Source organism: Glycine max, chromosome 6 (genome assembly GCF_000004515.6).
Source record: "Glycine max cultivar Williams 82 chromosome 6, Glycine_max_v4.0, whole genome shotgun sequence".
Lineage (NCBI taxonomy): Eukaryota > Viridiplantae > Streptophyta > Magnoliopsida > Fabales > Fabaceae > Glycine > Glycine max.
Window position 1 is genome coordinate 9,415,197 of NC_038242.2, and position 11,555 is coordinate 9,426,751.

Sequence of the window (11,555 nt, forward strand, 5' to 3'; positions counted from 1 at the left end):
ATTTTTTTCAAGAGGCATCCAAGTTGATTTTCTCACACAATCCTCCAAATCATGAACATCAGTACTCGCATTTGAAAATTGTTTAACTAGTCTTATTGTTTCGAAATAATGAACATCCAATTTGAAATTTGTTGTACTCCCATCGTTACATTAACAAATTCAATAGCTGTCCGCGTTGTGATTTACTAACCTTTTTTACGTAGAAAAGATACTAGTTACTATTATGTTCAATATTTCCTTCCATTAAACAAGGGAAGTTTTAAATCTCCCAGCCTGTTGAAGCACAAATTTGAAATGTGCAGAATTGGAAATATTTTCAATTGCCATCCCATCGGGGATATTAACAACAATTGGCACGATCATGGTTGGGAATTGGGACTCGTTTAGCTCCGCAAGCAGCAAACGACAGATCCAAGTGACCGTTTGAATTCAAATTCAAACAATCAAAACCCAAAAGCTTCGAATTCCCTGCTGACGTGGTCGCAGCAGCCAATCAGATCCCTCAAGCGCAGGGGCGCTGTTAAAACCAATTTTGAAAACATAGGCAGCAGTGGGGCCCACACGTGCGTCCCCCGCTCCTTACCCAAGCCCAATCCTACGGCCCAGATATGCTCCCTTCCCCCATTTCAAACCTTTCCTTTTCCCCGCCTCATTATTTAATTATATATATTAAACTCAGTTTATTACACTCGCATTCATTTCTCTCTCTCCCAAAGAAGTGTCGAAAACAAAGAAGCAAACGAAACTAAAGCACTAAAGACAGTAACGCTGTCTTCCTTGCTTCGTTCTTGAATAAGAGAGAATTCAAAATGTCGACCCAGAATCGTCGTTCGTCGTTTTCGTCCTCAACGACGTCGTCCTTGGCCAAACGCCATGTATCCGCCTCAACGACGTCGTCGTCTTTGGCCGCTCCTGCAAACATGGCCAAGAAGCGTCCTCCTCTCTCCAACCTCACCAACACCGTTGCTCACCGCAACTCTTCCTCTTTGGTATTAATTCATTCACCCTTTTAATTGCGATTTCACAAAATGCATAACAAAGAAAAATCTCAAAATCAGTAACTAATTGTTCTTGCGAATTTTGCATTGCTAGGTTCCATGCGCAGCTAAATTTGCCAAGACCAAGAAAGAGGTTGTTCCGGCGTGTTCAGGGAACAAAAGACCAACATTGGCGAATGTTAAACCCACTAGCGCAGCTATTTTTCCGAAGGCTAATTCTTTCCCTGTAAGGGATGAAGCTCCTCCTCCGGTTGCCACCGTTACTGTTCCGGCTCCGGTGGTGGATGTTTCACCTAGTAAATCAGATGCAATGTCGGTTTCTATGGATGAGTCAATGTCTTCTTGTGACTCCTTCAAGAGCCCTGACATTGAATATGTGGACAACATCGATGTTGCAGCCGTTGATTCAATTGAGAGGAAAACATTCAGCAATCTCAACATCTCTGATTCTACAGAAGGTTTCTTTTTTTCCCCCACATTTGCTAGAAAATAATAATTATTTGGTCATATCTATAAAATAAATTAATGTCTTCTAATGTAGTGATATTGATTGATATGTTTGCAGGGAACATTTGTAGTAGAGACATACTTGTTGAGTTGGAGAAGGGAGAAAATTTTGTCAATGTTGATAATAATTACGCGGATCCTCAGCTCTGTGCAACCTTTGCTTGTGATATCTACAAGCACCTTCGTGCATCTGAGGTAAAGCTAAGCTACATTTGAACTATTAAAGTGTTATCTGTTGTTATAATTTTTTCATGACCAGAAAACATGCCAAACGTAGCTATTAGTATTAGTATAATTATTGTTTTAAGTAGTCTTATCGTTTCCAATTTTTGAAATCTTAGGCCAAGAAAAGGCCTTCCACAGACTTCATGGAGAGAATTCAGAAGGAGATAAACCCCAGCATGCGTGCTATATTGATTGACTGGCTTGTGGAGGTAACTAATGTTTGTTGATAGCTAACACATGTTAAATTCAGAAGTGTTAACATTATTATATTGCAAATGGGGACATCCAAGTAATATTTTATTGTTGGGAACATCATTGTTCAAATTATAGTTCAGTATTACACCTCATTGTGTGTATATGGCTATATGCTAATCTCAATTTCTAATTGCAGGTGGCTGAAGAGTATAGACTAGTACCTGATACATTGTATTTGACAGTAAACTACATTGATCGGTATCTTTCAGGGAATGTGATGAACAGACAGAGGTTACAATTACTTGGTGTTGCCTCCATGATGATTGCCTCGTAAGGAAGCTAACAAGCCCCTCTTGATTTTTCTAATTGATGGGTTTTTTACCATTTTTCTTTCTAGCATTGATTTATAAATGCATGAATGCAGTAACGATATTTGGTTTTATGTTCTTGTTGGCAGTAAATACGAGGAAATTTGTGCGCCTCAGGTGGAGGAATTTTGTTACATAACTGATAACACATACTTCAAAGAAGAGGTTTGGGTTGAATTCTCTTGCGGCTTCAAGTTATATTTGTTTATGTATGTATTTGAGGTGCACATATCTCAAGCAAAATCATTCGATGCAGGTTTTGCAGATGGAATCTGCTGTCTTGAATTTTCTCAAGTTTGAAATGACAGCCCCAACAGTAAAATGTTTCTTGAGGTAGTAGTTAACAAATAACTATGAGATTGACCGTCTGAAGTTCTTTGAAACAATTCTAATGCAAAACTTTTTTCTTTGTTGATACGCTTTACAGAAGATTTGTACGTGCAGCTCAAGGAGTCGATGAGGTATAATCCTCTCTTCAGTTGGATTTTTATGCATCTGTGTAATAGGAAATGTTCAAACAATGTTGGACCATTTTGTCCAAACACGTATATTGACCATTTTGTTGTTTGTTCTTGTACTGCATTTATTTATATTGTGACTGCACATAATTATTATTACTAAGAATTCCATTTCTGAAGTATTGCCCCATTTTTTCCGTGGTTTTTCAGGTCCCTTCCCTACAACTAGAGTGCTTGACAAACTATATTGCCGAATTGTCTCTCATGGAGTACAGTATGCTTGGTTATGCTCCATCACTTATAGCCGCTTCTGCAATTTTCCTGGCCAAATTCATACTTTTCCCTTCAAAGAAACCATGGGTATGTTGCTAATAACAAAGAATTATGTGGCACCAACTTGTTGGTATTTTATGTTTCGGTAAACTTGACTTGAGTATTTTTATTTTTTGCAACAGACTTCCACATTACAGCATTACACGTTGTACAAGCCTTCTGATCTGTGTGTTTGCGTGAGGGATCTTCACCGTCTTTGTTGTAACAGCCCCAATTCTAATTTGCCTGCAATTAGGGAGAAATACAGTCAGCACAAGGTAAACACTTGCCCTCATTGCCTCTTATACAAGAGGGGACTCTACCTTTACTCCTCCTCCCGTAATTGCCAATATTTGTTTCTCATATAATTTATTTGTGTTTCAGTACAAATATGTGGCCAAGAAGTACTGCCCTCCTTCAATACCCCCAGAATTTTTCCAGAATTGAGCAGAGATGACAGTCTAATTTTTGGTTGGGATAGGCTTAGATTGATATAACTTCTTGTCTCCAGAGAAGATGCTTCTCTTACACTGTACAATGTAGTAGCCAACCAACCCTTCCATCTCAATTAGAATTCTTGTATCTGCTTTTATTGACGTGCATACTCTTATGCCCACAAATTCACAAAAAAATAACGCTTCAAGAAGCAACTTGTATTATTAGCTAAGCTACTGCTTCAGTAGCATCATTAATGGCTAAAAGGAGCCAACGCCTAATTTTTTTTTCCAATTTATCTACTCCAGCAATAGTTTCTTGGTGTATTACCCTAGTATGCATTTTGGGTGGTTCTCCACTTATAATCATCACCAACCTTATTAACACAAATTATGAGGCAAACCTTGATTGGAAATTGGAAAATAATATTAAAAGCGCCTCTGTAATCATCACCAACCTTTATTTGACATGGGAGTGCTTTGTTAAAGTTTGGTCCAATTGATAAGAAAAGGCAAGCCTTGTATTTTATATGGATGTGGGTTCAAACTCAATCACTGATGTGTGGACTTTATTGGTAAGAAATTTGTAATTATCAAACTTACTTTCCTTTGCCCCAATGAGTTTCCTAAACTCTCTCCCATCAAACAAAGCATTTAATAACACGCCTTATCAAATTTTTGTACATAAAGTGAGTGGCATATGGTATTTTGGGCTGGTGCAATGGTAAGCATGGTATTCTGGGCTAGTGAATATGTTTGAATTATGTAATATAATTAGCAGCACTGCTTACCTTAAAACCCACCTAAGCAAATTCTACTTCTCCCTGAGTAATCCAAGATATGAATATATAATCTATAATTTAAGCCCGCTCAAGCCATGCAGTGCAATAAGGCTAAGGTAAAGGCTTACAAGAGCAGATGTTTATTGGCTTCCTAGATAATACAAAATAAATGATGCAAATTGCAAAGTCCCGTTACAGAGAACACTGAGCCTTGTTGGACACACTGACACGTGTGGCATTGAGCATTTCGTTGAGATAAAAACAATCATCAAAAGAGCAATAGGGTCCACCATTGGGCCTTTGAACACGGGTGGTTTGCCCTTCCACCCGACTCGTTTCCAAACAGCTTCCTCAACCCGGTTTCGTTCGGGTGGATCAAGTACAAATCAAAGTTTGCAGTGCACGGGTCATGCCGGTTCGACGAAAAAACAATCCAGTATGCATCCGGTGACCAGTTGCACATGGCGTCGTTCCGCGGTCAACCTCTTCACACTGTTTTCCTCATCGTCGACGTTGATGTACACGATACCAACCTGTGAAGCACCGGTAGCAAATGATTCCCCCATGGCAGTGTATATGACTTCGGGTCGAACTGGGTCCTAAACGGTCGAGAATGCCTCTTCGCAATGGAAACCTTTCGCAGGTTCAAACCGTCCCGGTTCACCACGAGACTTACGGCATGTCGTTGTACGCGAATCGATCCCCTGAGGGGGAGAAAGCTGGGAACTCACCGACGAACCGGAATAGCGATAGACCGGGGACGAGGCTCTTAACACTCTCGAGTAAAAGCTGAGGGCTACTGTGAAACCAACCGAGTCAGCTCGGTGAATCAATCCGGGTGGATACGTATATTAAATATTCTCCATCGGGGGTGACATTGGGCTTGCCTTTGATGGAAACTTGACTAGTACTAGTAGTGTCGCTGAGGAGAGGGATTTGGATTCTGTTTGCGGTAACGGATTCCAAAACCGATCTTTTTCTCCTTGTGGTGGTGGAAGTATAAACGACGTCATTTCTCTCGGTGACGTGAACGAGTTGGAGAGGAGGGGAGTGTGTGGGGGGAAGTTGGAGAGGAAGTGGCCGTTGAAATTTACGAAGTGGCCATCGGTGAGTCGAAGTTCTCGGTCAGGGGTGGGTGGTTGTTGAATTGGGAGGGAATAAATATCGAAGGCGTAATGAGCTCTGCCAACTGTGTTGAAGATGATGCTAGTGGTGGAAGTTGAAGCCTCCTTCTCCTCTGCTGCACTACAACGAAGGGTTACAGTAACATTACTACTATTACTACCCACAGAAAAGGTAAGTGGCCTCGTGTCTTCATATTGTTTGGATGTGAGCCATAGGGAGGGAAGGAAAGGAAGAGGATATAAATGTGGCTAGGCTAACCAATTAAAGTTTCTTCGTTGTACTTAATTAGCTCTTTTGTTAATTTATCATATTAATTTTATCAACTTATAATATGTGACAAACTATTAGCACATCCATTAAAATTAACACTCTTAATGCGAAGATTTTTTTTTAATCTAAACAGTGATATTGCAAGAACCCAATTAAAGTAAAACTTCTTCTTTTTTTGACAAAATTAAAGTAACCAAAATTCTATTTTAACGTGGTGGATAAGCTTAAAATTAGGAAGACTTCACACTTGGGTTTTCCTTTACACTAATCAATAGAGAATTAAAGCTATAGCAAAGCTATCAATGTGTCTCTTCCTGTATTAATTGAGGAAAGTTTGTTCGAATGTGATAGATGAGAGATGAAATATCAGCTTAGAAAGCCATTCGCAAGTCTTTTTTATTTTCCAAGGGAAGTCACCCATCCCAGCTGTTTTTGAGTAAAACATGAAACATGCACGGTATAACTAAGTTGTGCAAAAAGGAATCAAAAGTTTGAAGAAACAAAAACGAAATCAAGATGGGAAAAGAAATAAAAGCACAGTTTTCTGTAATTGAAACAAGCCTATTCACAAAAATCCCGTTACAGAATTCTCAACCAAGAGGAAAATTAAACCATGGAAATCCCATTATAACTTATCACAAAAATCTAATTTGCATGCAATACTGTATTTGAATAAGATGTTAGTTAATTCACATTTCTTTCATTCATTCAATCCATCATTATAACTGTTCGGTTAAGGAGATGGATCTAGTTCAGGGAAGATCCTGATCTAGATCCGAAAGGTCAGCGATTCACAGTGGCAGAGCATGGTGGTGCCGAGCGATTCACACAGTGACGTTGGAATGCCTATATACACTCCGACGCTGAAGTGTTAATTTTAGGTGAAGTGAAGGAAAATGAATCAAGTTACTCAGCACACCAGTAGTTGACGTGTTTTATACCATGCCTGTGGCGGGAAAAGCATTTATCCAGCTGTCATGCATCACATGGTATCCAATTGTCATTGCATGAGGTGCACACTTTTGAACAAGATACCTAGCAACATGGTCTTTCTCGTGATTATCAAGCAGATTATTATCCTAAACTCGATTTACCCATTCTTTCTCGGTGAGAGCTCATAATGGAAGTCGGTAATCTGGCTCTGGGCTAGCCGAGCCCGATTGGATGTTGCTAGATATACCTTCCGGAATAGTTGCCCCTAAGTCGGTTGTTTCTTTGTAGAAGCTACCAACTTAAGATACTTTACCTCAGTAACTCACTTTATCCGATGATAAAGGAAGTTGGAATCCGGCATTGAGTTAGCTGAGTCAAGTTGGATGTTGTCGGATATACCTTCCATAACAATAACTTTTGGCAATAAAGAAAGAAAGCTTAAATATGTTTTTTATATATGAAAAATAGGTTGTTTTCAGATTATTATCTTAAATTTACTTTTGATAAATTACATACCTAAATTATTTTTATATTTTAATGTAGTACCTGCTGTTAGTCTCATTCTGTCAATTAATGATGTGACAGACGAGTATCACATCATCAAATCTAATTATTAACACATCAATGTCACCACTTTTTATTATTTAAAAAAATTTAATTATCCTTTTTTTCCTTCTCCAACTGAAAACAATCCCATGCCACCACTGTCATCCAACCCCGCACCACCACTGTCATCCAACCCTCATGCCAAGGTAGCTACTCACCAGTGTCTTGATCGTCGAGAAATCACACACCGAAAAGTGAATGTGCACAGCAACCCGACTCGGTTGCAATAGGTTCGGGTTCACGCACTCCTTGTTGTTCATCGTGAACACCATCACCCTCTCCTCTCTGCAACACGCGCTAATGATCCCGTCCATGAAGCTTTGGATTCCCAACGCGGTAACCGTTGTTGTTGCTCCCGACTCTGGTTCCATAAACTGATCTAGATCCTCCACCAGGATTACCGACTTTGCCATCGTTTTCATCAACAAAAACTTCAGATCTAAAGGGGAAGAAGGAGAAAGGGAGGTCGAGGCTGAGTTCAACGCTAAGGGCAGAGTCGATGGCGCAGTCAGTGGTGGCAGCGTGGGATTGTTTTCTCTTAGAGAAGGGAAAGAAGGATAATTGAATTTTTTAAATAATTTAGATAATAAAAAATGATGTGACATATGTTAGTTATTAGGCTTGATAATGTGACACTCTGATTGTTAAGTCATCAATCAATAAAATGAGACGAACAACATATACTACGTTGAAACATAAAAATTTTCAAGGTACGTAATTAACCAAAAATGAATTTGAGATGATAATATAAAAATAACCTATTTTTTAAACATGAAAAACATATTTAAGCTACAAAATAAACTCTAGTTTAGAGAGCTGTCACTAGTTTCCTGCAATGGAAACCAATGCTGCTGGAGCAACTAGCAATAGTTTTTGGGGGATGGCTTACAGCAAAATGGCTTACAAAGGAAGGATAAGAGTCTTTTGATGAGTTTTTCGACATTGCTCCTCATTTGTTGTCTCACCCTTCTTCTTAACAGCATCTTCCTTATCAATTATCAATGGTATTGTGTTTATTAAATTTCAGTGAATCAATTATGATTTTTCACTTAAGAGCATGCATGGTCTACCTCTTATCACCCACTGGATTAGGTACCTTCTTTGGTAGTGTACATCTCTCTTTTACTTAGTCTCAAAAGTATCTTTGCCTTCCCTGTTTCTTGACATTTTCACGGCTGTATTTCATTCTTAGATTGTGTGGGCCGTTGGACTTGGGGTTTTTATTTATTTATATTTCTTAGGTTTCTTCTTAGTCGTTACCCTTGATGTTTGCATACTGTGATTAAGTCTCTTATTGGACATTTGAACTCACCCTTTTATTTATATATTGCCTTACATAATATTGTAAGTCAATCAAATTCTGAACCTATGTCCTCTGTCTCTGGAGACCTATTAAACACACATTTAGCGACGTAGTATCATAGAAAATGATTACAGAGCAGCACACTGAGGCTTAGCCTTAGACACACCGAAAGCAGTAGAAATGGGCATATTGTTGAGCCAATGACAATCATCAAAAGAGCAATAGGGTCCTCCCTTTGGCACATTCACCGGCGGCATATACTTGGGGGACCAAGCAGGTGTTCCATCCTCATACGAGTTATGAGTCAACCTCTTGATCCCGGAACCATCCAATCTAACGGTGAATATTTCACCATACGGCTGGTAGTGGTGCGGGTTCGAGATTGGCTCAGCCGAAATTCCCGCATAATCCGAAGTGAACGTTAAGCTCTTCCCATCGGGGCTGAAATACGGGTGGTTTGTTCTTCCACCCGACCCGCTTTGAATCAGTTTCCTCAACCCGGTTCCGTTCGGGTGGATCAGGTAGATCTCGAAGCTCCCACTACCCGGGTCATGCCGGTCCGACGCAAAAGCGATCCATTCTCCATCCGGTGACCAGTTGCACATGGTATCAGTCCACGGACCCTCCGTTAATCTTCGAAGCTCCTTCTTCTCACCATCAACTGCGTCCATTATGTAAAGGTTCTTATGCCCCGATCGACCCGACCGAAACACGATCCATTTACCGTCTGGCGAGGGTGACGGAAACGCGTTGTTTTTTCCGTCCAGGGTCAACCTCTTCACACTGTTTTCATGGTCAACGTCGATGGACACGATGTCAACCTGCGAGCTCTCCGGAGCAAATGTTTCTCCAATTGCGGTGTAGATGACACCGGGTCGAACCCGGTCCCAAGCGGTTGAAAACGCCATCGCGTTGGAAACCTTACGCAGGTTCGAACCGTCCCGGTTCACGACATAAACTCCGGGCATCTCGACGTACGCGATTCGGTCGCCGGAGGGGGAGAAAACCGGGAAAGAACCGACGAAGCGGAAGAGAGTTAGACCGGGGACGGGGCTCCGAACATTCTCGAGGAAAAACTGTGGGGTACTGTGAGCGTTGGGTTCTCCTCTGCATTTATGGTAACCGACCCGGGTTGAATCGGGCGAGATGAACGGGTTGAGGTGGTGAGAATTAGGCGAGACCAACCGAGTCAGCTCAGTGAATTCGTTACTAGCGAGGTCGAATAGCTCGATGTGACGAAAATTGGAGCCTGGCCTTCTGGTTGCGACGGCGATGAAGTTGTTGTTGCCGGGGGAAGTGGCGGGTGTGAACGCGTGGAGACCCGGTGGGGTGACTCGTTCGACGAAGACCGAGTCAACTGAAAAAGGAGCGTTGGAGGGGAGAATGGCTCGGTAAATACTCCACCAGTGGTCTTGGCCTCGACGGTGGAAGTAAAGAGTGCGATCATCGACCCAGGTGGGCCAGCCACCGTGCTCAACGATTTTGAATCGGTGAGTTCCGTCGTGAGTGAGGAAGACGTAGATGTCAGTGGTGAGATCTTCTACTTCACCGGCCCAACCGTGAGGCCCGTAGGAAGCGACAGCGGTCCAGAGACCAGAGGGAGAGAGGGATGGGCTGAAATCAGCGACACCGTAAGGGGTGAGTCTTTGGGTGAGGCCTGACTCGAGCTGAGTGGAGTAAACCGCGGTCCAACTGGCCCGTGGAACGCCCGGGTTCTCGTGGCTGGACACGTATAGTAAATATTGTCCATCGGGGGTGACGCTGGGCTTGTCTTTGATGGAAGCGTCGCTGAGGTGGTTGGATAAGAGAGGGATTTGGATTCTGTTTGAGACCATAGAAGAACTATAAATGGCGTCGTAGAATATGGTGGGGTAGCCGTTTCTCTCGGTGACGTAAACGAGTTGGAGAGGAGGGGAGTGTTTGGGTAGTTGAATAGCGGAACTATTGGAAAGGAAGTGGCCGTTGAAATTAACGGAGTGGCCATCGGTGAGTAGAAGTTCTTGGCTTGGGGAGAGAGGTTGTTGTTGTTGTTGCTGAACTGGGACTGGGAGGGAATAGATGTCGAAGGCGTAGGAGGCTCTGCCGAGTGTGGTGAAGATGATGCTGGCGGTGGAAGTGGAATCCTCCTCCGCTGCACAACCTAGGGCTAACACTAGCACTACTAGACACAGATCATTAAGTAAGTGGCGTGTCTTCATCCTTGCTGGGGCTGAGTGAGCAAGTGTTTCTCTGCAACTATCTGGAAAAATAGCAAGAAGAAGGGCATCGTCTGCTGAATGGTTATTAGACAACCAGGGCATCTTGGTGCTTTTTTCAAGATGATAGAAGTGGGCCCATCCTATATCCTTTTGCAATTTTTGCTCATCACAAAAAAATCGTATTATTTATTAATCCAGGATGCTCTAGTATGTTGTTAATTGTTAAGTATAGCAGTTGTGAGCATATTTCAAGGACGAGTCCTTTTCTTTTCTTCTATCAATCAAGATTTGTCTATTTATTGATGTTATTTGTTAAGCTACTATTTTTTCTCAATTAGTTTTCGTGTGCAGTGACGTCAGCTGAAGATATTTAATAAAGTAAGATGGAATAAATTAATAATTACTACGTAATACTATTAATTATTGACTTTTTATTTATTTATTTAGGATGGAGATTAATTACTTTATTATCTTATAAAGTGAAAAGAGAGAATCTTTCTTTCAAGTGTTTTTTCTCTAGTGCTGTTAAAAATAAGGAGAATCTAACACTCTCAGTAAGTACTTTAGGGTATTTGGTTCCTGTTAGATAAATAACATAATAAGAGTTACACATGTTAGGATAGAAGCTGTGTATTATAGTATCTAGGTAAATTCAGAAATTGATGGAGTGCGTGTTTAGATTATCGATGACAACTTTCATTTGTGTGGCAGTAACTTTGTCGGCAATTCAAACACACTTATAAAAATACTCACAAACTCACGTGTGAAATGTGCTACCAAAAACATTTTGATGGACAATACTCTCCGCGGGGTAGTATTCTAGGTTTTTTTTTACCGTATT

General features: G+C 41.1%; 2 protein-coding genes across 2 annotated transcripts; one reads left to right on the forward strand and one right to left on the reverse strand.

Annotated features, from left to right (window-relative positions):
- The first annotated feature begins 685 nt into the window (after nt 1-685).
- Nucleotides 686-3,779, forward strand: LOC100789565 (cyclin-A1-1). Its single transcript, XM_003526601.4, has 11 exons — nt 686-989; nt 1,093-1,456; nt 1,564-1,700; nt 1,847-1,939; nt 2,122-2,255; nt 2,383-2,458; nt 2,550-2,626; nt 2,721-2,754; nt 2,962-3,111; nt 3,207-3,341; nt 3,448-3,779. The coding sequence occupies exons 1-11, from the start codon at nt 810-812 to the stop codon at nt 3,508-3,510; spliced, it is 1,443 nt and encodes a 480-aa protein (XP_003526649.1). The 5' UTR covers nt 686-809; the 3' UTR covers nt 3,511-3,779.
- A 4,728-nt stretch (nt 3,780-8,507) lies between these two features.
- LOC100791865 (uncharacterized) lies at nt 8,508-11,010 on the reverse strand. The gene has a single exon (XM_003527899.5). It carries the CDS (start codon nt 10,814-10,816, stop codon nt 8,645-8,647), a length of 2,172 nt encoding a protein of 723 aa, XP_003527947.1. The 5' UTR covers nt 10,817-11,010; the 3' UTR covers nt 8,508-8,644.
- Nucleotides 11,011-11,555: the final 545 nt, after the last annotated feature.